Below are 26,344 nucleotides of genomic sequence, written 5' to 3'. Positions count from 1 at the left end.
CTTGTTACAAGATTTTGATACATGTTGTGGGTGTCTGTTTTTCAGTACTGAAAGACCTTGTAATTGTCTTAAAGGGTTATTTGCAACATTTAACCTCTTAACGACCGCGGGCAGTAATATTACGTCCTAGCGGTCATAATGTTACTGCCCGCGGTCTGCCGCCGGCAGCATGCCGCGATCGGCGCACATCTCAGCTGATTTTCACAGCTGAGATGTGTGCCTGCTAGGCACGAGCAGAATCGTTATCTGCTCTCGCCGTTTAACCCCTTAAATGTCGCTGTCAATATGTGACAGTGCCATTAAAACTGCATCGGCGATAAACATTTACTTACCGCTCGATACCGAAAGTCAAGTGACGTGATCACGTGACTTCCGGTGGTTGTCATGGTAGCACAGGGTTATGTGATGACTCCTGTACTGCACAAGAATTATTTTTTCACTCGGCCCGGAGCCGAATGAAGCAGAAAATTAGCATATCTGCTGTTTACAGCTGTATAGGTGTGATCAGCAGATATGGCAGAGCGATCGAATTGTTGATCTATATAGCCCCCTAGGGGGACTAGTAAAATAAAAAAAGTTTTTAAAAAAACCCTAAAAGTTCAAATCACCTCTTTTTCGCCCCATAGAAAATTAAAGGGTTAACAAAATAAAAAATATATACACATTTGGTATCGCCGCGTTCAGAAATGCCCAATCTACCAAAATATAAAATCAATTAATCTGGTCAGTAAACTGCGTAGCGGGAAAAAAATTCCATACGCCAAAATTACGTTTTTTTGGTTGCCACAATTTTTGCGCAAAATTCAATAACAGGCAATCAAAACGTAGCATCTGCGCAAACATAGTACCGTTAAAACCATCAGCTCGAGACGCAAAAAACAAGCCGTCAAGTCATAGATCCCGAAAAATGAGAACGCTACGGGTCACGGAATATGGCGTAAAACGTGCGCCACGTTTTTCGGCAAACTTCCGTTTTTTTTTTTAACCTATTATGTAAGTAAACCTATACATGTTTGGTGTCTATGATCTCGCACTGACCTCAGGCATCACACCCACACATCAGTTTTACCATATAGTAAATAAAATATCTCAAAACCAATAGTGCTGTCACACTTTTTTTGCAATTTTTCTGCAGTTGGCATTTTTTTTCTGTTTTCCAGTACACTATAAGGTAAAACTTATGGTTTCATATAAAAATACAGCTCGTTCCGCAAAAAATGAGCCCTCACATGACCATATTGACTGAAAAATAAAAAAGTTACGTCTCTCGGAAGAAGAATGGTGGAAAAAAACGGAAAGCGAAAAATCGGCCGGTTGTGAAGGGGTTAAAGGTGCTGCCTATGCAGGGTACAGTGGCATGTAAAAGTCTTGGCACCCCTGGTCAAAACTAATGTTATTGTGAACAGTTAAGCAAGTTAAAGATGAAATGATCTCTAAAAGGCATAAAGTTAAAGATGACACATTTCTTTTGTATTTTAGTCAAAAAAAATATATATTTTCATCTCTTAAATGTTAAAATTAACAAAAAAGTAACATGGGCTATACAAAAGTTTGGACACCCTGAATGGTTAGTACATAGTAGCACCCCCTTTGGCAAGATCACCAGCTTGGAAATCCTTTCTGTAACCAGCCAAGAGTCTTTGAATTCTTGTTTAAGTAATTTCATCCATTCTTCCTTGGGAAAGTCTTCTAGTTCTGTGATATTCCTGAGTTGTCTTGTATGCAATGCTCTTGACAGCTAGCCACAGATTTTCAATGATTTTAAGATCAGGGGACTGTGAGGCCATTGTGAAACCTTCAGCTTGCGCCTTTTGAGGTAGTCTATTGTGGATTTTGATGTGTGTTTATGATCATTAATCATTTGTAGAAGCAATCCTCTTTTCAACTTTAGGGTACCGTCACACTTTAGCGACGCAGCAGCGATCCCACCAGCGATTTGACCTGGTCAGGATCGCTGCTGCATCGCTACATGGTCGCTGGTGAGCTGTCAAACAGGCAGATCTCACCAGCGACCAGTGACGAGCCCCCAGCCAGCAGCGACGTGCAAGCGACGCTGCGCTTGCACTTGCATGGAGCCGGCGTCTGGAAGCTGCGGACACTGGTAACTAAGGTAAACATCGGGTATGGTTACCCGATGTTTACCTTAGTTACCAGTGCACAGCGCTTAGCTTAGCGTGTGCAGGGAGCAGGAGCCGGCACTGGCAGTGTGAGAGCTGCGGAGGCTGGTAACGAAGGTAAATATCGGGTAACCACCTTGTCAGATGCCGGCTCCTGCTCCCTGCACATTCAGGATTGTTGCTCTCTCGCTGTCACACACAGCGATGTGTGCTTATCAGCGGGAGAGCAACAATAAAAAAACGAACCAGGGCTGTGTGTAACGAGCAGGGATCTCACAGCAGGGGCCAGATCGCTGCTCAGTGTCACACACAGCGAGATCGCTAATGAGGTCACTGCTGCATCACAAAAACCGTGACTCAGCAGTGAAATTTTCCCCGTACCATTAGCTGAACACAGCCCCAAAGCATGATTGGCGAGATTTTTTTATTTTTTTTTTAAATTCTGCGACCTTTTTTTCTTTGCATATACCATTTGATCTCTGTGGCCCAATAGTTCTATTTTAACCTTATCAGTACACAGGACTTGTTAACAAAATGTACAGGCTTGTTTAGATGTTCTTTCTTCGGCGCTCCATTGGGAGACCCAGACGATTGGGTGTATAGCACTGCCTCCGGAGGCCACACAAAGCATTACACTAAAAAGTGTAAGGCCCCTCCCCTTCTGGCTATACACCCCCAGTGGGATCACTGGCTCACCAGTTTTCTGCTTTGTGCGAAGGAGGTCAGACATCCACGCATAGCTCCACTGTTTAGTCAGCAGCAGCTGCTGACTATGTCGGATGGAAGAAAAGAGGGCCCATACTAGGGCCCCCAGCATGCTCCCTTCTCACCCCACTTTATGTCGGCGGTGTTTGTTAAGGTTGAGGTACCCATTGCGGGTACGGAGGCTGGAGCCCACATGCTGCTTTCCTTCCCCATCCCCCTGAGGGGCTCTGAGGAAGTGGGATCTTACCGGCCCCCAAGCCCTGAGGCCGGGCTCCATCCACAGACCCATGGAACCTGCTGGATACGGAGCTGGGTACCGTTCAGGGACAAGGCCCTGCGACATTAAGGTACTCTGTGTCCCCGTATGTACAGGCCGCGCACACTCCAGGCTTGCTGGGTGTGCTAGTGCGCCGGGGACAGTAGCGCTGAGCGCTGGGGTTACAGTCACTACAGTTTTTCTGAGTGACTTTATGTGTTGGGGACTGCCGCGCCGGCCGCCCCTAGAGCGGCGGCGCGGCTGCGACTTGTAGTGCGCCGGGGACTTAGCGCCGACCGTGCTTTTACGACGGCGTCGCTTATAAATTTAGTCCCCGGCTTCTGCGGCCTAGCTCCGCTTCGTTCCCGCCCCCACCCTGTCAATCAGGGCAAGGGAGAGACGCTGTACGATTCATCAGCGCCGAGGGCTGGAGTCTTATTTACATGCTCCAGCCCTCTCACTGAGCACAGTGGGACGCAGGTTTCCCGCTCTTTGTCTGCACACGCCCAGGGCCCGCCCCTCTCCACAGGACGCCGGCAGCCATTCCTACATGCAGTCTGGCTGGAGAACGGACACAGGCTCTGGGAGACCCAGACAAGGGATTTCTGGCGACCACACACCCGCGTTAAGCGGGCGGTAAGCAGCACTTAAGTGCTGGCCCCACTAGTGCCACAGTGTTATATTTGTGTAATTTTTTCTCTGTACCATATATATATATATTTTGCACTGTAAGGTCGCTTCTTGGCTGTATACCCCAATTGCTCTGAGGAGACGACAACATGTCATCTGCAAAACGCAAGGGTGCCAAGACACAGGCTGTGAGCGCTGCTTGTGCCGCTTGTGGGGCTGATCTACCGGCAGGTTACAATGACCCCCATTGTGTGCAATGTTCGGTCCCTGTGCCACTTCGTCAGCCGGAGTCTATGGTGGTAGTGGCCCAGGCAGAGTCGCCGGTGAACCCTGTCCCGGTGACGGGGACAGAGTTTGCAGTTTTTGCTGACAGGATGTCTGTCACTATGACAAAAATCCTAGAGACCTTGCAGGCCAGGCCAGTTACTCAGTCCATGGACACTGCTGCGGCAATGTTCCCCGGTCCCCCTCAGTTGGAGTTAATCCGTGCTTCAAGGGGGTCCCAGGCATCTCAGCCTGACGGCTCTGATTCAGATGACAGTCCCAGGCAGCCTAAGCGTGCTCGCTGGGAGAGACCCTCCACGTCATCACGCGGATCAGGGTCTCAGCGAGAAGAGTCTCTACATGATGAGACAGAGGAGGGGGATCAGGAGTCTAATCCTGAAACCGCTCTCAATCTGGATACTCCTGATGGTGACGCCATGGTAAATGACCTTATAGGGGCCATCAATAGTCTATTGGAAATTTCTCCCCCTGCCCCTTCTGCAGAGGAGGCAGCTGCACAGCAGGAGAAGTTCCATTTCAGGTATCCCAAGCCTAAACTGAGTACTTTTCTGGACCACGCTGACTTCAGAGAATCAGTCCAGAAACACCATGCTTACCCAGATAAGCGTTCTCCAAACGTCTTAAGGATACACGTTATCCATTTCCCCCTGACGTGGTCAAACGCTGGACCCAGTGTCCAAAGGTGGACCCCCCAATCTCCAGGCTTGCAGCTAGATCCATAGTTGCAGTGGAAGATGGGGCTTCACTTAAAGATGCCAATGACAGACAGATGGACCTTTGGTTAAAGTCTGTCTATGAAGCTATCGGCGCGTCGTTTGCTCCAGCATTCGCGGCCGTGTGGGCACTCCAAGCTATTTCAGCTGGCCTGGCACAGGTGGACTCTATCATATGTCCAGCAGTGCCGCGAGTAGCGTCCCTAACCTCGCAAATGTCTGCGTTTGCGACTTACGCTATCAACGCTGTCCTGGACTCTACAAGCCGTACCTCAATTGCGTCTGCCAACTCTGTTGTCTTGCGCAGAGCCTTGTGGTTAAAGGAATGGAAAGCGGATTCTGCTTCCAAAAAATGTTTAACCAGCTTGCCACTATCTGTAGATAGACTGTTTGGTGAACAATTGGCTGAAATCATTAAGCAATCCAAGGGTAAGGACTCCTCCTTACCCCAGCCCAGATCAAGCAAACCTCAACAGAGGAAGTGGCAGTCGAGGTTTCGGTCCTTTCGAGGCTCCAGCAAGACCCAATTCTCCTCGTCCAAAGGGACTCAGAAGGAGCAAAGGAGCTCAGATTCCTGGCGGGCTCATTCACGCCCCAAGAAAGCAACCGGAGGAACCGCTTCCAAGGCGGCTGCCTCATGACTTTCGGCCTCATCCCTCCGCATCCTCGGTCGGTGGCAGGCTCTCCCGCTTTTGCGACATTTGGCTGCCACAGGTCAAAGACCGGTGGGTAACAGACATTTTGTCTCACGGGTACAGGATAGAATTCAGTTCTCGTCCTCCGCCTCGGTTCTTCAGAACCTCCCCTCATCCCGACCGAGCAGATGCCCTTCTGCAAGCGGTGTGCTCACTAAAAGCAGAAGGAGTGGTGATCCCTGTTCCTCTGCAGGAACAAGGGCAAGGTTTTTACTCCAATCTCTTTGTGGTTCCAAAAAAGGACGGCTCGTTTCGTCCTGTTCTGGACCTAAAGCTGCTCAACAAGCATGTGAACGCCAGGCGGTTCCGGATGGAATCCCTCCGCTCCGTCATTGCCTCAATGTCTCAAGGAGATTTTCTTGCATCAATAGACATCAAGGATGCTTATCTCCACGTGCCGATTGCTACAGAGCACCAACGTTTTCTACGTTTCGTGATAGGAGACGACCATCTCCAGTTCGTAGCTCTGCCATTTGGTCTGGCGACAGCCCCACGGGTTTTCACCAAGGTCATGGCGGCAGTGGTAGCAGTCTTGCATTCTCAGGGACATTCGGTGATCCCTTACTTAGACGATCTACTTGTCAAAGCACCCTCTCAAGAGGCATGCCAACACAGCCTGAATGTTGCGCTGGAGACTCTCCAGACTTTCGGGTGGATCATCAAATTTTCAAAGTCCAACCTGGCACCGACTCAATCACTAACGTATCTTGGCATGGAGTTTCATACTCTCTCAGCGATAGTGAAGCTTCCGCTGGACAAGCAGCGGTCACTACAGACAGGGGTGCAGTCTCTCCTTCAGGGTCAGTCGTACCCCTTAAGGCGCCTCATGCACTTCCTTGGGAAGATGGTGGCAGCAATGGAGGCAGTCCCGTTCGCGCAGTTTCATCTGCGCCCACTTCAATGGGACATTCTCCGCCAATGGGACGGGAAGACAACTTCCCTAGACAGGAAAGTCTCCCTTTCTCAGACGGCCAAGGACTCTCTGCAATGGTGGCTTCTTCCCACCTCATTATCACAGGGAAGATCATTCCTGCCCCCATCCTGGGCAGTGGTCACGACAGACGCGAGTCTGTCAGGGTGGGGAGCAGTTTTTCTCCACCACAGGGCTCAAGGGACGTGGACTCAGCAGGAGTCCACACTTCAGATCAATGTTCTGGAAATCAGGGCAGTGTATCTTGCCCTATTAGCCTTCCAGCAGTGGCTGGAAGGAAAGCAGATCCGAATTCAGTCGGACAACTCCACTGCGGTGGCATACATCAACCACCAAGGAGGGACACGCAGTCCGCAAGCCTTCCAGGAAGTCAGGCGGATTCTGATGTGGGTGGAGGAAAGAGCATCCACCATATCAGCAGTTCACATCCCGGGCGTAGAAAACTGGGAAGCAGACTTCCTCAGTCGCCAGGGCATGGACGCAGGGGAATGGTCCCTTCACCCGGACGTGTTTCAGGAAATCTGCCGCCGCTGGGGGGTGCCGGACGTCGACCTAATGGCGTCTCGGCACAACAACAAGGTCCCGACCTTCATAGCGCGGTCTCGCGATCAAAGAGCTCTGGCGGCAGACGCCTTAGTGCAAGATTGGTCGCAGTTCCGGCTCCCTTATGTGTTTCCACCTCTGGCACTCCTGCCCAGAGTGTTACGCAAGATCAGATCCGATTGCGGCCGCGTCATACTCGTCGCCCCAGACTGGCCGAGGAGGTCGTGGTACCCGGATCTGTGGCATCTCACGGTCGGCCAACCGTGGGCACTACCAGACCGTCCAGACTTACTGTCCCAAGGGCCGTTTTTCCATCGGAATTCTGCGGCCCTGAACCTGACTGTGTGGCCATTGAGTCCTGGATCCTAGCGTCTTCAGGATTACCCCAAGGGGTCGTGGCCACCATGAGACAGGCTAGGAAGTCCACTTCTGCTAAGATCTACCACAGAACGTGGAAGATTTTCTTATCCTGGTGCTCTGCACAAGGAGTATCCCCCTGGCCATTCGCGTTCCCTGTCTTTCTTTCCTTCCTGCAATCTGGGTTGGAAAAGGGCTTGTCGCTCGGCTCCCTTAAAGGGCAAGTCTCTGCACTATCCGTGTTTTTTCAGAAGCGTCTAGCGCGACTTTCTAAGGTGCGCACGTTCCTGCAGGGGGTGTGTCATATCGTACCTCCGTACAGGAGGCCGTTAGATCCGTGGGATCTAAACAAGGTCCTTGTTGCTCTCCAGAAGCCGCCTTTCGAGCCCCTGAGGGATGTGTCACTTTCTCGACTCTCACAGAAAGTGGCATTTCTGGTAGCGGTCACGTCTCTTCGGAGAGTGTCTGAACTAGCAGCGCTGTCATGCAAATCTCCTTTCCTGGTGTTCCACCAGGACAAGGTAGTGCTGCGCCCCATTCAGGAGTTTCTCCCTAAGGTGGTATCCTCTTTTCACCTTAATCAGGATATCTCCTTGCCTTCCTTTTATCCGCATGCAGTTCATCGGTATGAAAAGGATCTACATTTGTTGGATCTGGTGAGAGCACTCAGAATCTACATTTCCCGCACGGCGCCCCTGCGCCGCTCGGATGCACTCTTTGTCCTTGTCGCTGGTAAGCGCAAAGGGTCGCAGGCTTCCAAGGCCACCCTGGCTCGATGGATCAAAGAACCAATTCTTGAAGCCTACCGTTCTGCTGGGCTTCCGGTTCCATCAGGGCTGAAGGCCCATTCTACCAGAGCCGTGGGTGCGTCCTGGGCATTACGACACCAGGCTACGGCTCAACAGGTGTGCCAGGCAGCTACCTGGTCGAGTCTGCACACTTTCACCAAACATTATCAGGTGCATACCTATGCTTCGGCGGACGCCAGCCTAGGTAGAAGAGTCCTGCAGGCGGCAGTTGCCTCCCCGTAGGGGAGGGCTGTCTTTGCAGCTCTAACATGAGGTATTTCTTTACCCACCCAGGGACAGCTTTTGGACGTCCCAATCGTCTGGGTCTCCCAATGGAGCGCCGAAGAAGAAGGGAATTTTGTTACTTACCGTAAATTCCTTTTCTTCTAGCTCCTATTGGGAGACCCAGCACCCGCCCTGTTGTCCTTCGGGATTTTTGGTTGTTTTTCGGGTACACATGTTGTTTATGTTGAACGGTTTTCAGTTCTCCGACGTTACTTCGGAGTGAATTTGTTTAAACCAGTTATTGGCTTTCCTCCTTCTTGCTTTTGCACTAAAACTGGTGAGCCAGTGATCCCACTGGGGGTGTATAGCCAGAAGGGGAGGGGCCTTACACTTTTTAGTGTAATGCTTTGTGTGGCCTCCGGAGGCAGTGCTATACACCCAATCGTCTGGGTCTCCCAATAGGAGCTAGAAGAAAAGGAATTTACGGTAAGTAACAAAATTCCCTTCTTTGCATACTTCTGATTTTGAATTTTATGGTGAGTATGCAGGAGAGGTTTTCTTCTGATGACTCTTCCATGAAGGCCATATTTGTGTAGCTGTCTCTGAACAGTAGAACAATGTATAAGATTTAGCAGAATCTGCTAAATCTTTCTGAAGGTCTTTTACAGTTTAGCTGGGATTTTGATTTGCCTTTCTAGCAATCCTCCAAGTAGCTCTCTCAGAAATTTTGCTTGATCTTACAGACCTTATCTTGATCTTGACCACCACTGTTCCTTTTAACTGCCATTTCTTAATTAAATTTCCAACTGAGAAAAGAGAAACATAAAAACGCATTGCTAGGTTCTTATAGCCTTCTACATTTTGTGCCTCCACCATTTTCATTTTCAGAGTGCTAGGCAGCAGCTTCGAAGAACCCATGGCTGCTGTTTTTTTGGCACATGGTTAGAAGAGGCTGGCTTTTATAAAGCTGGGATATTTGCATCACCTGGCCTTTCCTAACAATGATAGTGAACAAGCCATAACCCTAACGTCTAACTAATATTTCTTTGGCGCTCCATTGGGAGACCCAGACAATTGGGTGTATAGCTACTGCCTCCGGAGGCCACACAAAGCATTACACTTAAAAGTGTAAGGCCCCTCCCCTTCTGCCTATACACCCCCCGTGGGATCACGGGTTCCTCAGTTTTCAAGCTTTGTGCGAAGGAGGTCAGACATCCACGCATAGCTCCACTGTTTAGTCAGCAGCAGCTGCTGACTATGTCGGATGGAAGAAAAGAGGACCCATACTTGGGCCCCCAGCATGCTCCCTTCTCACCCCACTTTGTGTCGGCGGTGTTTGTTAAGGTTGAGGTACCCATTGCGGGTACAGAGGCTGGAGCCCACATGCTGCATCCTTCCCCATCCCCCTTTGGGGCTCTGGGTGAAGTGGGATTTACCGGTCTCCAGGCACATAGACCGTGCTCCGTCCACAGCCCCTGGGGATTCTGCTGGATATGGAGCGGAGTATCGTCAGGGACAGGGCCCTGCTACGACAAGGTACTCTGTGTCCCCGTACAGACCGCGCACACACTGCAGCATTGCTGGGTGTGTTAGTGCGCCGGGGACAATAGCGCTGCTGCGCTTGTGCCACACTTCCACAGCTTGCTAAGGGAGTTAGTGTGTGGGGAACTGCCGCGCCGGACCCTGCTGACAGTTTTTACTGCGACGCGGCTGGGACTTGTGGTGCGCCGGGGACTTCCGCGCTGGCCGTGCATATTTGTCGGCCGCGCTTTTTACTAGAGTCCCCGGCTTTTGCGGCCTAGTTCCCTTTCGTTCCCGCCCCCAGGCCTGCCAGTCAGGGGAAGGGCGGGACGCTATACAGAACGTCAGCGCCGAGGGCTGGAATCTGCTTTACATACTCCAGCCCTCACATTGAGCACAGTGGGAAGCCAGTTTCCCGCACTTTGTCTGAGGCACGCCCACGGTCCGCCCCTCTTCACAGAACGCCGGCAGCCATTCCTGTGTGCAGGCTGAGCTGGAAGGGGGAGACAAGTTCTGGGAGACCCAGGCACGGGATTCTGGCGACTACACACCCGCTTTAGCGGGCGGTAAGCGGCACCTCCGGTGCTGACCCCACTAGTGACGAAGTGTTCAATTGTATTTTTATGCTTGCATGCTATACATTGCACTCAACGGTCGCTGGTGATTCTTGGCTATGTCGTCCGCAAAAAACAGGGGTGCCAAGGCACAGGCTTTTTATGCTGCTTGCACCGCTTGTGAGGCTGTTCTACCGGCAGGTTCCACTGACCCCCATTGTGTGCAGTGTTCGGTCCCTGTGCCCCCTGCTCGGCCGGGGCCTCTGCTGGAGGTGCCCCAGAGAGATACACCTGTGAATACTGTCCAGGTGACGGGGACAGAGTTTGCAATTTTTGCGGATAGATTATCTGTGACTATGTCTCAGATTCTGGAAACTTGCAGTCTAGACCGGTATCTCAGACCATGGGCACTGTTGATTCATTGCTCCCTGGCCCCCCTCAGTTGGAACAGCTCCGGGCTCCGGGGGTGTCCCATGCTTTCCAGGGTGATGGCTCTGACACGGACGACAGTCCCAGACAGCCTAAGCGAGCTCGCTATGAGCGGCCCTCTACATCATCTCACTGGTCAGGGTCTCAGCAGGAAGATTCTCTGTGTGATGAGCCGGAGGTAGCTGATCAGGATTCTGATCCTGAGACCGCTCTCAATCTGGATACTCCTGATGGTGACGCCATAGTGAATGATCTTATCGCGTCCATCAATAAAATGTTGGATATTTCTCCCCCAGCTCCTCAAGTGGAGGAGTCAGCTTCACAGCAGGAGAAATTCCATTTCAGGTATCCCAAGCGTAAATTAAGTACTTTTCTGGACCATTCTGACTTTAGAGAGTCAGTCCAGAAACACCACGCTTATCCAGATAAGCGTTTCTCCAAACGGCTTAAGGATACACGTTATCCCTTTCCTCCTGACGTGGTCAAGAGCTGGACCCAGTGTCCCAAAGTGGATCCCCCTATCTCCAGGCTTGCGGCTAGATCCATAGTTGCAGTGGAGGATGGGGCTGCACTTAAAGATGCCACTGACAGACAGATGGCGCTCTGGTTGAAATCCATCTATGAAGCCATCGGCGCGTCGTTTGCCCCTGCATTTGCAGCCGTATGGGCACTCCAAGCTATTTCAGCTGGTCTTGCACAGATTGACACGGTCACACGTACATCTGTTCCGCAGGTGGCATCCTTAACCTCTCAAATGTCTGCATTTGCGTCTTACGCGATTAATGCTGTCCTGGACTCTACCAGCCGTACGGCAGTGGCATCCGCCAACTCCGTGGTTTTACGCAGAGCCTTGTGGTTAAGGGAATGGAAAGCAGATTCTGCTTCCAAAAAGTGTTTAACCAGTTTGCCATTTTCTGGTGACAGGCTGTTTGGTGAGCGCTTGGATGAAATCATCAAACAGTCCAAGGGTAAGGATTCATCCTTACCTCAGCCCAGACAAAACAAACCCCAACAGAGGAGGGGACAGTCGGGGTTTCGGTCCTTTCGAGGCTCGGGCAGGTCCCAATTCTCCTCGTCCAAAAGGACTCAAAAGGATCAGAGGAGTTCAGATTCTTGGCGGGCTCAGTCACGCCCAAAAAAGACAGCCGGAAGACCCGCTACCAAGGCGGCTTCCTCATGACTTCCGGCCTCCTCCCTCCGCATCCTCGGTCGGTGGCAGGCTCTCCCGCTTTGGCGACATTTGGCTGCCACAGGTCCAAGACCGTTGGGTGCGAGACATTCTGTCTCACGGGTACAGGATAGAGTTCAGTTCTCGTCCTCCAACTCGATTCTTCAGAACGTCTCCGCCTCCCGACCGAGCCGATGCTCTCCTGCAGGCGGTGTGCACTCTAAAGGCGGAAGGAGTGGTGATCCCTGTTCCTCTTCAAGAGCAAGGTCACGGTTTTTACTCCAATTTGTTTGTGGTACCAAAAAAGGACGGGTCTTTCCGTCCCGTTCTGGACCTAAAACTTCTCAACAACCACGAGAGAACCAGACGGTTCCGGATGGAATCCCTCCGATCCGTCATCGCCGCAATGTCTCAAGGAGATTTCCTAGCATCAATAGACATCAAGGATGCTTATCTCCACGTACCGATTGCTCCAGAGCATCAGCGTTTTCTACGCTTCGTTATAGGAGACGAACACCTTCAGTTCGTAGCCCTGCCTTTTGGGCTGGCGACAGCCCCACGGGTCTTCACCAAAGTCATGGCAGCTGTAGTTGTAGTCCTGCACTCTCAGGGACACTCCGTGATCCCTTACTTAGACGATCTGCTGGTCAAGGCGCCTTCTCAAGAGGCATGCCAACACAGCCTGAACGTGGCGCTGGAGACCCTCCAGGGTTTCGGGTGGATCATCAACTTTTCCAAGTCAAATCTAACCCCGACCCAGTCGATAACATATCTTGGCATGGAGTTTCATACTCTCTCAGCGATAGTGAAGCTTCCGCTTGTCAAACAGCGTTCACTACAGACAGGGGTGCAATCTCTCCTTCAAGGCCAGTCACACCCCTTGAGACGCCTCATGCACTTCCTAGGGAAGATGGTGGCAGCAATAGAGGCAGTCCCTTTCGCGCAGTTTCATCTGCGTCCACTACAATGGGACATTCTCCGCCAATGGGACGGGAGGTCGAAGTCCCTCGACAGAAACGTCTCTCTCTCTCAGGCGGCCAAGGATTCTCTTCGATGGTGGCTGCTTCCCACCTCATTGTCGAAAGGGAAATCCTTCCTACCCCCATCCTGGGCGGTGGTGACGACAGATGCGAGTCGGTCAGGGTGGGGAGCGGTCTTTCTCCACCACAGGGCTCAAGGTACGTGGACTCAGCAAGAGTCCACCCTTCAGATCAACGTTCTGGAGATCAGAGCAGTGTATCTTGCCCTACAAGCCTTCCAGCAGTGGCTGGAAGGCAAGCAGATCCGTATTCAGTCGGACAACTCCACAGCGGTGGCATACATCAACCACCAAGGAGGAACTCGCAGTCGGCAAGCCTTCCAGGAAGTCCGGCGGATCCTGACGTGGGTGGAAGACACGGCTTCCACCATATCCGCAGTTCACATCCCAGGCGTGGACAACTGGGAAGCAGACTTCCTCAGTCGCCAGGGTATGGACGCAGGGGAATGGTCTCTTCACCCGGACGTGTTTCAGGAGATCTGTCGCCGCTGGGGGATGCCGGACGTCGACCTAATGGCGTCTCGGCACAACAACAAGGTCCCAGTTTTCATGGCACGGTCTCACGATCACCGAGCTCTGGCGGCAGACGCCTTAGTTCAAGATTGGTCGCAGTTCCGGCTTCCTTATGTGTTTCCACCTCTGGCTCTGTTGCCCAGAGTGCTGCGCAAGATCAGGTCCGACTGCCGCCGCGCCATCCTCGTCGCTCCAGACTGGCCAAGGAGGTCGTGGTACCCGGATCTGTGGCACCTCGCGGTAGGCCAACCGTGGGCACTACCAGACCGACCAGACTTGCTGTCTCAAGGGCCGTTTTTCCATCAGAATTCTGCGGCCCTGAGCCTGACTGTGTGGCCATTGAGTCCTGGATCCTAGCGGGTTCAGGATTGTCTCAAGAGGTCATTGCCACCATGAGACAGGCCAGAAAACCTACCTCCGCCAAGATATACCACAGGACGTGGAAAATATTCTTGTCTTGGTGCTCTGCTCAGGGAGTCTCTCCCTGGCCATTTGGATTGCCTACTTTTCTTTCCTTCCTGCAATCCGGGTTGGAAAAAGGTTTGTCGCTCAGCTCCCTCAAGGGGCAAGTCTCAGCGCTATCTGTATTTTTTCAGAAGCGCCTAGCACGACTTCCTCAGGTACGCACGTTCCTGCAAGGGGTCTGTCATATCGTCCCTCCTTACAAGCGGCCGTTAGAGCCCTGGGATCTGAACAGGGTTCTAATTGCTCTCCAGAAGCCGCCTTTCGAGCCTATGAGGGATGTTTCCCTTTCTCGCCTTTCACAGAAAGTGGCCTTTCTAGTAGCGGTCACGTCTCTCCGGAGAGTGTCCGAGCTAGCAGCGCTGTCATGCAAATCTCCCTTCCTGGTGATTCACCAGGACAAGGTGGTTCTGCGCCCGATTCCGGAGTTTCTCCCTAAGGTGGTATCCCCGTTTCATCTTAATCAGGATATCTCCTTGCCTTCCTTGTGCCCTCATCCAGTTCATCAATGTGAAAAGGATTTGCATTTGTTGGATCTCGTGAGAGCGCTCAGGATCTACATTTCCCGCACGGCGCCCCTGCGCCGCTCGGATGCACTCTTTGTCCTTGTCGCTGGTCAGCGCAAAGGGTCGCAAGCTTCCAAATCCACCCTGGCTCGGTGGATCAAGGAACCAATTCTTGAAGCCTACCGTTCTGCTGGGCTTCCGGTTCCCTCAGGGCTGAAGGCCCATTCTACCAGAGCCGTGGGTGCGTCCTGGGCATTACGGCACCAGGCTACGGCTCAGCAGGTGTGCCAGGCGGCTACCTGGTCGAGTCTGCACACTTTTACCAAACACTATCAAGTGCATACCTACGCTTCGGCGGACGCCAGCCTAGGTAGACAAGTCCTTCAGGCGGCGACTGCCCACCTGTAGGGGAGGGCTGTTTTTACGGTCCTATCACGAGGGGTTATTATACCCACCCAGGGACTGCTTTTGGACGTCCCAATTGTCTGGGTCTCCCAATGGAGCGCCAAAGAAGAAGGGAATTTTGTTTACTTACCGTAAATTCCTTTTCTTCTAGCTCCAATTGGGAGACCCAGCACCCGCCCTGTTTGCTTAGGGATTTTTGTTTTTTCGGGTACACATGTTGTTCATGTTGAATGGTTTCGGTTCTCCGATGTTCCTTCGGATTGAATTTGTTCTTAAACCAGTTATTGGCTTTCCTCCTTCTTGCTTTGGCACTAAAACTGAGGAACCCGTGATCCCACGGGGGGTGTATAGGCAGAAGGGGAGGGGCCTTACACTTTTAAGTGTAATGCTTTGTGTGGCCTCCGGAGGCAGTAGCTATACACCCAATTGTCTGGGTCTCCCAATTGGAGCTAGAAGAAAAGGAATTTACGGTAAGTAAACAAAATTCCCTTCTTTAAACATTGGTCAAAGTTATTTGAGAACAAAAATCTTCAAGGGTCTCCAAACTTTTGCAGCTGCCCATTTTTCTTTTTGTAATCTTTAAAATGTTAAAAGATGAAGAATTAATATTATTTTTTTTTTATCCTAAAATACAAAAGAAATGTGTCATCACAATTTTGTTGAGATCTTTTCATCTTCAACTTGCTTAACTGTTATTTTTGACCAGGGGTGCCCAAACTTTTACATGCCACTGTATGTAATAATTTGTTCATAGCTTTGGGATTCAATTGTTGGAACCCCCTGCAATCCTTAGGATTTGTTTCTGAAATGTGCCAGTCATCCTTTATGGGATTGTAGCGCTTAGCGATCTCTAGCAATGCCATAAAAAATGAATAGAGCATGCTGTGGATGGGTGATAATTTTTCATATCTGGGATAACCCTAAATTGCTTACAAAAATGATTGTTCAATGACACTCCCATCCAAATTTTTATCATCTAATATATTGCAGTTATCATATTTTATATAGCACTGTATACTTGCAATTGCTAATTTTGCTCTTTTACCCTGTAAATTCTTCTTTTCCATTAAAGGGAAGGTGTCATAAAAAAAATAAATAAATAAATGATCAATAATTGAAAAAAAAAAAAAAATGTAAAGTATAAGGCTGTCAGCACTTTGCGTTTCCACCTGCGTTTCAGCTGCTTTTTATGTCCGTTTTGAACTGCAGCGTTTGCATGCCAAAATGCATGCGTTTTGATTTTTCAGCAAAGTCTATGGAAAATGGGGATTTCCTGTCCGCACTTTGCGTTTTCAAACACAGCGTTTAATTTGCATAATTTTGGGCAAAAACTGCGTTCAAAGAAGCAGCATGTCAATTGTTTTTGCCATTTGGGCTGCGTTTTGCTAACATTGAAGTCAATGAGAAGTTGTAAAAACCAGAAACCTCAACATTCCAGCGTTTTACATGCTTTTCTTTGTCGCTCCTTATTGGGAGACCCAGACAATTGGGTGTATAGCTATGCCTCCGGAGGCCACACAAAGTATTACACTAAAAGTGTAACGCCCCTCCCCTTCAGCCTATACACCCCCCGTGCTGCCACGGGCTCATCAGTTTTTATGCTTTGTGCGAAGGAGGTCAGACATGCACGCATAGCTCCACAGCTTAGTCAGCAGCAGCTGCTGACTATGTCGGATGGAAGAAAAGAGGGCCCATAACAGGGCCCCCAGCATGCTCCCTCCTCACCCCACTCTTGTCGGCGGTGTTGTTAAGGTTGAGGTATCCATTGCGGGTACGGAGGCTGGAGCCCACATGCTGCTTTCCTTCCCCATCCCTCAATTAGGGCTCTGGGTGAAGTGGGATCTTTTCGGTCTCCAGGCACAGGAGACCGTGCTCCATCCACAGCTCCTGAGGACCATGCTGGATAGGAGCCGAGTATCGTTCAGGGACATGGCCCTGCTACTTTGAGGTACTCTGTGTCCCCGTGGGGACCGCGCACAGCAACACTCCAGCATTGCTGGGTGTGCTAGTGCACCGGGGACAGCAGCGCTGACTGCGTTTGTGCCATTACACACTTCAGCATCGCTGAGTGTGTTCGTGTAGGGGGACTGCCGCGCTGACCGCCGCTGCCATGGTTATCACTGCGGCGCGGCTGGGACTGTTAGTGCGCCGGGGACTTCCGCGCCGACCGCGCTTATACGGCGGCCGCGCTTATAACTAGAGTCCCCGGCTTTTGCGGCCTAGTCTCGTTTTCTTCCCGCCCCCAGCCCTGCCAATCAGGGGAAGGGCGGGACGCTGTACAGGACGGCAGCACTGAGGGCTGGAGCATGCTTTGCATACTCCACCCCCCTCACTCTGCACAGTGGGGCACCAGTTCCCGCACTTTTCTGGGTCACGCCCACGGCTCCCTCCTCTCCTCAGGACGCCGGCAGCCATTCCTCTCAGCCTTGCTAACGCTGGAGAGGAGAGACCAGCTCAGGGAGACCCAGGCAGGATTTCTGGTGCCCACACAACCGCTTTGCGCAGGCGGTAAGCAGCACCTGTGGTGCTGGCCCCACTAGTGCAGAAGTGTACTTATAGATTATATGATTATAGACTATACTTTACACTGTATGGTGCACTGTTGATTTTTGTCTATATACCCTCCTGTATTGCTCAGAGGAGACAACAGCATGTCGTCCACAAATAGCAAGGGTGCCAAAGCACAGACTTACTATGCTGCCTGTGCAGCATGTACGGCTATACTGCCGGCAGGTTCCACTGACCCTCATTGTGTGCAATGCTCGGCCCCTGTGGCACTTTCTCAGCCGGAGCCTCTGCTAAGGGTGGCCCAGGGAGAACCACCTGTTAACACTGTCCAGGTGACAGGGACGGAGTTTGCAGTTTTTACTGAAAGACTTTCTGAGACTATGGCTAAGATATTAGAAGCCTTGCAGTCCAGGCCGGCATCTCAAGCCAGGGGCACTGTGGAATCATTGCCCCCTGGTCCCCCTCAGTTGGAACAGCAATGTCCTCCCGGGGTGTCTCATGGATCCCAGGGTGAGGTCTCTGACACGGACCGCAGCCCCAGACCGATTAAGCGAGCTCGCTATGATATCCCCTCGACATCATCACAATGTTCAGGGTCTCAGCGAGAGGACTCTCTGTATGATGAAGCGGAGGTAGCTGATCAGGATTCTGATCCTGAAGCCGCTCTCAACCTTGATACTCCTGATGGGGACGCCATAGTGAATGATCTTATTGCGTCCATCAATGAAATGTTGGATATTTCTCCCTCAGCTCCTCCAGTGGAGGAGTCAGCCTCTCAGCAGGAGAAATTCCGTTTCAGGTTTCCCAAGCGTACAAAGAGTATGTTTCTGGACCACTCTGACTTCAGAGAGGCAGTCCAGAAACACCGAGCTTGTCCAGATAAGCGTTTTTCCAAGCGCCTTAAGGATACACGTTACCCTTTCCCCCCTGACGTGGTCAAGGGCTGGACTCAGTGTCCCAAGGTGGATCCTCCAATCTCCAGACTGGCGGCTAGATCCATAGTTGCAGTGGAAGATGGAGCTTCACTCAAGGATGCCACTGACAGACAGATGGAGCTCTGGTTGAAATCCATCTATGAAGCTATCGGCGCGTCTTTTGCTCCAGCATTCGCAGCCGTATGGGCACTCCAAGCTATCTCAGCTGGTCAGGCGCAAATTGACGCACTCACACGTACGTCTGCGCCGCAGGTGGCGTCCATAACCTCTCAAACGTTGGCATTTGCGTCCTACGCTATTAATGCTGTCCTGGACTCTGCGAGCCGTACGGCGGTTGCAGCCGACAATTCGGTGGCAATACGCAGGGCCTTGTGGCTGCGGGAATGGAAGGCAGATTCGGCTTCCAAAAAGTGCTTAACTGGATTGCCATTTTCTGGCGACCGTTTGTTTGGTGAGAGATTGGATGAAATCATCAAACAATCCAAGGGAAAGGAAACATCCTTACCCCAGGCCAAACCAAAAACACCCCAGAGGAGGGGACATTCGAGGTTTCGGTCCTTTCGGGGTGCGGGCAGGTCCCAATTCTCCTCGTCCAAAAGGCCGCTGAAGGATCAGAGGAACTCCGACGCATGGCGGTCTAAATCACGCCTTAAAAAGACCGCCGGAGGTGCCGCTACTAAGGCGGCTTCCTCATGACTTACGGCCTCCTCACACCGCATCCTCGGTCGGTGGCAGGCTCTCCCGCTTTTGCGACACCTGGCTGCCACAAGTAAAAGACCGTTGGGTGAGAGACATTTTGTCTCACGGTTACAGGATAGAGTTCAGCTCTCGTCCTCCGACTCGATTCTTCAGAACATCTCCGCCTCCCGAGCGAGCCGAGGCTCTTCTGCAGGCGGTGGGCATTCTGAAGGCAGAAGGAGTGGTGGTCCCGGTTCCTCTTCAACAACAGGGTCACGGTTTCTACTCCAACCTGTTTGTGGTTCCAAAGAAGGACGGGTCCTTCCGTCCTGTTTTGGACCTAAAACTGCTCAACAAACACGTAAGGACCAGGCGGTTCCGGATGGAATCCCTCCGCTCCGTCATCGCCTCAATGTCCCAAGGAGATTTCCTAGCATCGATCGATATCAAGGATGCTTATCTCCACGTACCAATTGCTCCAGAGCATCAGCGCTTCTTGCGCTTCGCCATAGGAGACGAACACCTTCAGTTCGCGGCACTGCCGTTCGGCCTGGCGACAGCCCCAAGGGTTTTCACCAAGGTCATGGCTACAGTAGTTGCGGTCCTCCACTCTCAGGGTCACTCAGTGATACCTTACTTAGACGATCTGCTGGTCAAGGCACCCTCTCAAGAGGCATGCCAACACAGCATCAACGTTACTCTGGAGATTCTCCAGAGTTTCGGGTGGATCATCAATTTTCCAAAGTCAAATCTGACACCGGTCCAATCGCTGACATATCTTGGCATGGAGTTTCATACTCTTCCAGCGATAGTGAAGCTTCCGCTGGACAAACAGCGTTCACTACAGACAGGGGTGCAATCTCTCCTTTAAGGTCGGTCACACCCCTTGAGGCGCCTCATGCACTTCCTGGGGAAGATGGTGACAGCAATGGAAGCAGTCCCTTTCGCGCAGTTTCACCTGCGTCCACTTCAATGGGACATCCTACGCAAGTGGGACAGGATGCCGACGTCCCTAGACAGGAACGTCTCCCTCTCTCAGGCAACCAAAGCTTCCCTTCGGTGGTGGCTTCTTCCCACCTCATTATCGAAGGGGAAATCCTTCCTACCCCCATCCTGGGCGGTGGTCACGACGGACGCGAGTCTGTCAGGGTGGGGAGCAGTTTTTCTCCACCACAGGACTCGGGGTACGTGGACTCAGCAAGAGTCCTCACTTCAGATCAATGTTCTGGAGATCAGGGCAGTGTATCTTGCCCTAAAAGCGTTCCAGCAGTGGCTGGAAGGCAAGCAGATCCGAATTCAGTCGGACAACTCCACAGCGGTGGCTTACATCAACCACCAAGGTGGGACACGCAGTCGGCAAGCCTTCCAGGAAGTCCGGCGGATTCTGCTGTGGGTGGAAGCCACAGCATCCACCATATCCGCAGTTCACATCCCGGGCGTAGAAAACTGGGAAGCAGACTTTCTCAGTCGCCAGGGCATGGACGCAGGGGAATGGTCCCTTCACCCGGACGTGTTTCAGGAGATCTGTTGCCGCTGGGGGATGCCGGACGTCGACCTAATGGCGTCACGGCACAACAACAAGGTCCCAACATTCATGGCTCGATCTCAAGATCACAGAGCTCTGGCAGCAGACGCCTTAGTTCAGGATTGGTCGCAGTTTCGGCTTCCTTATGTGTTTCCTCCTCTGGCACTGTTGCCCAGAGTGTTACGCAAGATCAGGGCCGACTGCCGCCGCGTCATCCTCGTCGCTCCAGACTGGCCGAGGAGGTCGTGGTACCCGGATCTGTGGCATCTCACGGTCGGCGAACCGTGGGCACTACCAGACCGACCAGATTTGCTGTCTCAAGGGCCGTTTTTCCATCTGAATTCTGCGGCCCTCAACCTGACTGTGTGGCCATTGAGTCCTGGATCCTAGCGTCTTCAGGATTATCTCAAGAGGTCATTGCCACTATGAGACAGGCTAGGAAACCAACGTCCGCCAAGATCTACCACAGGACGTGGAAAATATTCCTGTCGTGGTGCTCTGCTCAGGGGTTTTCTCCCTGGCCATTTGCCTTGCCCACTTTTCATCTCAATCAGGACATCTCCTTACCCTCGTTTTGTCCTCATCCAGTTCAGCAATGTGAAAAGGATTTGCACTTGTTAGATCTGGTGAGAGCACTCAGACTCTACATTTCTCGTACGGCGCCCCTGCGCCGCTCGGATGCACTCTTTGTCCTTGTCGCTGGCCAGCGTAAAGGGACACAAGCTTCCAAGTCAACCCTGGCTCGGTGGATCAAGGAACCAATTCTCGAAGCTTACCGTTCCTCGGGGCTTCCGGTTCCCTCAGGACTGAAGGCCCATTCTACCAGGGCCGTGGGAGCGTCCTGGGCCTTGCGACACCAGGCTACGGCTCAGCAGGTGTGTCAGGCAGCTACCTGGTCGAGCCTGCACACTTTCACGAAACACTATCAGGTGCATACCTATGCTTCGGCAGATGCCAGCCTAGGTAGGCGAGTCCTTCAGGCGGCAGTTGCCCACCTGTAGGACGGAGCCGTTACGGCTCTATTATGAGGTATTATTTACCCACCCAGGGACTGCTTTTGGACGTCCCAATTGTCTGGGTCTCCCAATAAGTAGCGACAAAGAAGAAGGGAATTTTGTTTACTTACCGTAAATTCCTTTTCTTCTAGCTCCAATTGGGAGACCCAGCACCCGCCCCTGTTTTTCTATACACATGTTGTTCATGTTAAATGGTTTCAGTTCTCCGATATTCCTTCGGATTGAATTTACTTTAAACCAGTTTATAATTTTTTCCTCCTTCGGGCTTTTGCACCAAAACTGATGAGCCCGTGGCAGCACGGGGGGTGTATAGGCTGAAGGGGAGGGGCGTTACACTTTTAGTGTAATACTTTGTGTGGCCTCCGGAGGCATAGCTATACACCCAATTGTCTGGGTCTCCCAATTGGAGCTAGAAGAAAAGGAATTTACGGTAAGTAAACAAAATTCCCTTCTTTTGCTGCAGAAAGGATGCGTTTTGGACTACATAAACGGATGCTTTTCTGACATCAATTTAATGAAATATGTCCCTTTACACACACACGTAGTCCGACAATTAAAAAATTGCAAAATATTATTTTATTGCTATCTTAGCGATAAATAGTATAAAACCGCTATAATTATATGAAATATAACTATTTTCGTTATGATTTCAATAATTATATATGTATTCTTTCCCCCCCCCCTTTTTTTCATTGTGTTTGACGGTTTAAACTTTATTTAGCAGTGTCTTAATGTTCAAAACGCATCTGTTTAAACGCAATGGAAAAGCAGGTAAAAAACGCTAAAAACGCGGGTAAGGCGCGATAAAACCGCATGCGTATTTACCGCGATTTAGTGGTCAAAAGCAACTTTGGCAAAAGCAATTTCTGCCAAAGGATGCGTTTAGAACTGCAACTAGGATGACGCAAAGTGCGGACATAGCCTTAATGGTTTTTAAAATATTATTTGTTCCTAATTGAGCAAAATATATATACACGTGTGTGTGGGGGAGTGAGCGGTGGAGGGGGAGCAGGTGACAGTAGGAAATTGCAGCACACAGCATGTGCTGTGGGGTCCATAAAGATGACAGCGATCTCCTCCCTCTGCTGTGATCTGGACAGCCCAGCGGGTATCTCCAGATCACAACAGGGAGCGCTCCGTGCTAGAGAATAGGGTCGGAGTCCGACTCTCAGACCCAGTGCACTGGGAGCTGCCATATGCCAAGATGGCAGCCCCTAGTGTTTCAGTAGAAATAAAATTAAATAAAAACTAAATAATGAATTTAGTTTTGTATTAAAAATAATTGATTCCATAATCACTATTATTAATACAAAAATTAAAAAACGCGACACCTTACCTTCAAGTCTATTACTTTGCATGAGTAAAAACAGACTAGATGAATCCTTCCAAGCTCTATGTAGAAACATGTAGTCTCTTATCCCTGCATGAGTGATCCCTCTCTTCAGCTCCTTCCCCTGCCAGGGATTTTGCACTGATAAGGTGGGCTTCACATCAGCGTTATTCTGCCGCAATGCCGGATCCAGCACAAATGCATTTCACTTCAATGCATTTCCTATGGACTCGCGGCAAGTTCTGGTCACATGCGGTTGCGTGCGTCATACACAACCCGCATGTGATTGGAACTTGCCGCGAGTCTATAGGAAATGCATTGAAGTGAAACGCATTTGTGCTGGATCCGGCGTTGTGGCAGAATACCGCTGTAGTGAAGCCCTGCTAACTTATGCAGTTCCTGTTTCTACATAGCGCTTATAAGGATTCAGCTAGTTGTTTTTTAATCATGTGATGTCATAGACTTGGAAAAGAGAAGAATTAACTAGGTAGAAAGGCATAATGAGCAATTGTAAGTTTATCGTGTATAGAATATGATTGCAATATATTACGTCGATAAAAATATCGATGTGTGCACTTTTTTTTTTTTTTTTTTTTTTTTTTTAGAGACCTTTGCATTAGAAAGGGATATTTTTTAAAAGTGTATTGCTGAAGGAAAACACTTTCTTTTTTTTAAAGAATTTTTGACCTAGATAAACAAGGCGTAGATATACAGCAAAAAGACAAGTGGAAAATATGAAGAAGAAAAGTATAGACTCAGCAAAGTCAAAACAAGACATATAGGTAATAGATTGCAGATTAAAAATTGTAGATTTAAAATAATTAGTTTTATATATTTCTAGCAAAGGTAGGTGAAAACAAACAGATGTACAGTCTGAATGTAGTTACCATATGCGGCTGTATAGGGAAAAATTATAGCCAACTCTGCCATCTTATCGCTTCCTCACTAGGCCTTAAGAAATATTGCATACATTACAGGATTGATACATGTTCAGAATTCATCCAATTAGGACGTTCATTACGGCTACTTTATATCTGAAAAATTCTGAGTTTTCCTGTGGTGTGAAGTCTATTTTTTTGCTGTTCATTGAAGCAGTTGGCCACTTTCAGAAAGAATCTGAATAGCAGTGTTTTGGTTTTGTTTTTTTTGTTTGTTTTTTTTTATCCCTCCCTCTCTTGCTATCTAGAGTGTCAGTCCTCAATGTTGTTCTGGCATTCTATTCATGGCTCAGGATAAAAAGTAAAAATTAACTCCTTGTCAGAATAAAACATTGATTGTTTGGGGTTAGTGGGTACAGGAACTCAGTTTGCGTTACAAGGGGCTAGCTTTTAATCCAATTTATAATGGATGAGAAACAGAACACCATTAACCCCTTCCCACCGCACCGCATGCTGACTGACAGCAGCTCGCTGCTGCCTAACTGGGTGAGCCGGCTGTCGATTAGCATGAAGCTGGCAGTCTTGCCCTGTCGACAGAGCAGACAAAAAAGCTGCTGCTCTGATGATATGGCTCTACTCAATCGCGTACAGGAGTGGTCAGTGATCACTGGCAATCTGGTACAACAAGCAGGTAGTTGCCTCTGTTAGTAACTACCTGCCTGTTAGGTTTTGATTTTTTTTTTTTTGTTTTAGCACAGATTAAAAAAGAAAAAAAAAATCCACCCGCGCCCCCCCATTGTCCTCCAGTGTATGTGAGGTCACATGACAAAGGAATCTGTTTTCAGCATATAGAAAATGCTTTGCTATGTATTCCAAACTTTTGGAACCTAATGAATATTCAGTTACAGCAATCTTAATTAAAGGGATTTTCCCACTAACATAGTTAATTGTAAAGTTCATTTTAATCAATAGATCTTGGAATAATAATAATTTCCACAATTGGATGTGTTTGTCTCTGTTAAATACCATTCTATTGGTCGCTAGCCATTGTTCCAGCTTATCAATATTCTTCTGAATCTTTTCTTGATCTTCTCTAGTGTTAGCCATCCCTCCTAGCTTTGCATCATCTACAAATTTGATCTGTTTACCTACAGTTCCCTATCATTTTATAAAAATGGTGAACAACACTCTGGCTAACACACAGAGCCTTTTGGTACCCCACTTGTAACATTTCCAATGCAACCATTTATTACCAATCTTTGAGTACAATCACTGAGTCAGTTATGAATTCATCGAACCATAGCCTTGTCAATCCCATACTTGGCCATTTTTTCAATAAGGATATCATGAGATACTTCACGTCAAGGGGCTTTATTTTTTTTTTCTAATATTAGAAAAATGGTTAGTACGCAGACTAAAAAAACCCAAACAGATTAAATTTGGATCCCAGCGTATTTGATGAAAATCTGTCTGTATTTTTGTGCGCAAGGTGGAAAAAGCTTTAAAATCCATTTGTCCTTAGTTAGACATAAAATTAAAGAGGGTCACAGTGTGAATTATTAAAATTGCAGACACAGGAGCATTTGGACTTCAATCTTTAGGGAGCAAAAGGTTAAATTTATAAAAATATCTTTTTTTTTTTTTTTTTTTTTTTTTTAATTACAAAGGCCATCTTGTAAAAAAATTTTTTTTCTCTTCTTCCTTCTAGGATATTGATATAAATACAGATGATGAGTTGGATGCTTATATTGAAGATCTTATTGCCAGAGGAGACTGAACTATTCGACTCAACTTTGTTTTATTTTTTAATAGACAGCAGGAGATATTTCTTCATTGGATTCCCCAGGGGTTGCTAGTACATGTTACAAGTTAATGTTTTCTTGTAAAATGTTTTCATGGTTTTTACTTCACAGGCATGTGCTTTTCGGAAAGTTTTAAACATTGTAATTCTTGAACTCATGTCTTTGTTTATAAATATTTATTTTTTATTGAAAACCTAAATACCAGAGTCTGAGTGCTTTATTCGCCCTTTAAAGGGAACCTGTCAGCAGAAATTTCGGCTAAAACCTAACAGATTCCCCCTCTGCAGCTCCTGGGCTGCATTCTAGAAAGGTCCCTGTTAGTATTGTGCCCCCTTTCTGACCAAAAAAAAGTTTATATAGAGGTACCTTTTTGGCTTCGGATTCTCTAAATGGGACACGGGGGCGGGCTGCCTGATGGCCGTTATTCTGCCCCCTGGTCCTGTATGCCGCCCCCATCGCTGATTTCCATACTTCTGGACGCCGCCCACTGCTCCAGCCATCCCCGCGCATGCCCAGTGCTCATCTCTCGTGGATGAGCACTGTGCCCAGTGTCACCGCTGGTGACGTGCACGCAGGGTTTAGATTATGGGCGGTGCTGTGATGTTTATTAACAAGCAACCGCCCATAATCGCGGGACCGCGCTTTCCCCCTCAGCCTGCTTCTTTCTGCGCAAGCGCGCTGCTGCTGACCTCACGTCACCTCCTTCCCATCTTGCCCTGAGGCAGGAAATAGATAGTTTTTTTTTGTTTTTTTTATCTTCCCCACAATGTCCTTACTATTTATGTGTTCCACTATCTATTTCATATTCATTCTACCAATCGATTACTGTA

At 49.5% G+C, this 26,344-nt stretch overlaps 1 protein-coding gene across 5 annotated transcripts in view; it reads left to right on the top strand.

The window, feature by feature from the left end:
* The window catches only part of MORC2 (MORC family CW-type zinc finger 2), a 384,344-nt gene extending 358,631 nt beyond the window's left edge, over nt 1–25,713 (top strand). For all 5 annotated transcript variants that reach the window (XM_075319941.1, XM_075319943.1, XM_075319945.1 and 2 more), the window contains one exon: nt 25,421–25,713. In XM_075319941.1, coding sequence (XP_075176056.1) covers nt 25,421–25,489 — 69 coding nt within the window. In that variant the 3' untranslated portion in view covers nt 25,490–25,713. The remainder of the gene's footprint in view (nt 1–25,420) is intronic.
* The last annotated feature ends 631 nt before the right edge of the window (nt 25,714–26,344 follow it).

The sequence above is a fragment of the Anomaloglossus baeobatrachus genome, chromosome 1 (genome assembly GCF_048569485.1).
Source record: "Anomaloglossus baeobatrachus isolate aAnoBae1 chromosome 1, aAnoBae1.hap1, whole genome shotgun sequence".
Classification (NCBI taxonomy): domain Eukaryota; kingdom Metazoa; phylum Chordata; class Amphibia; order Anura; family Aromobatidae; genus Anomaloglossus; species Anomaloglossus baeobatrachus.
The sequence above is the reverse complement of the archived record's forward strand: the minus strand, read 5'-3'. Positions and strand labels throughout refer to the sequence as shown.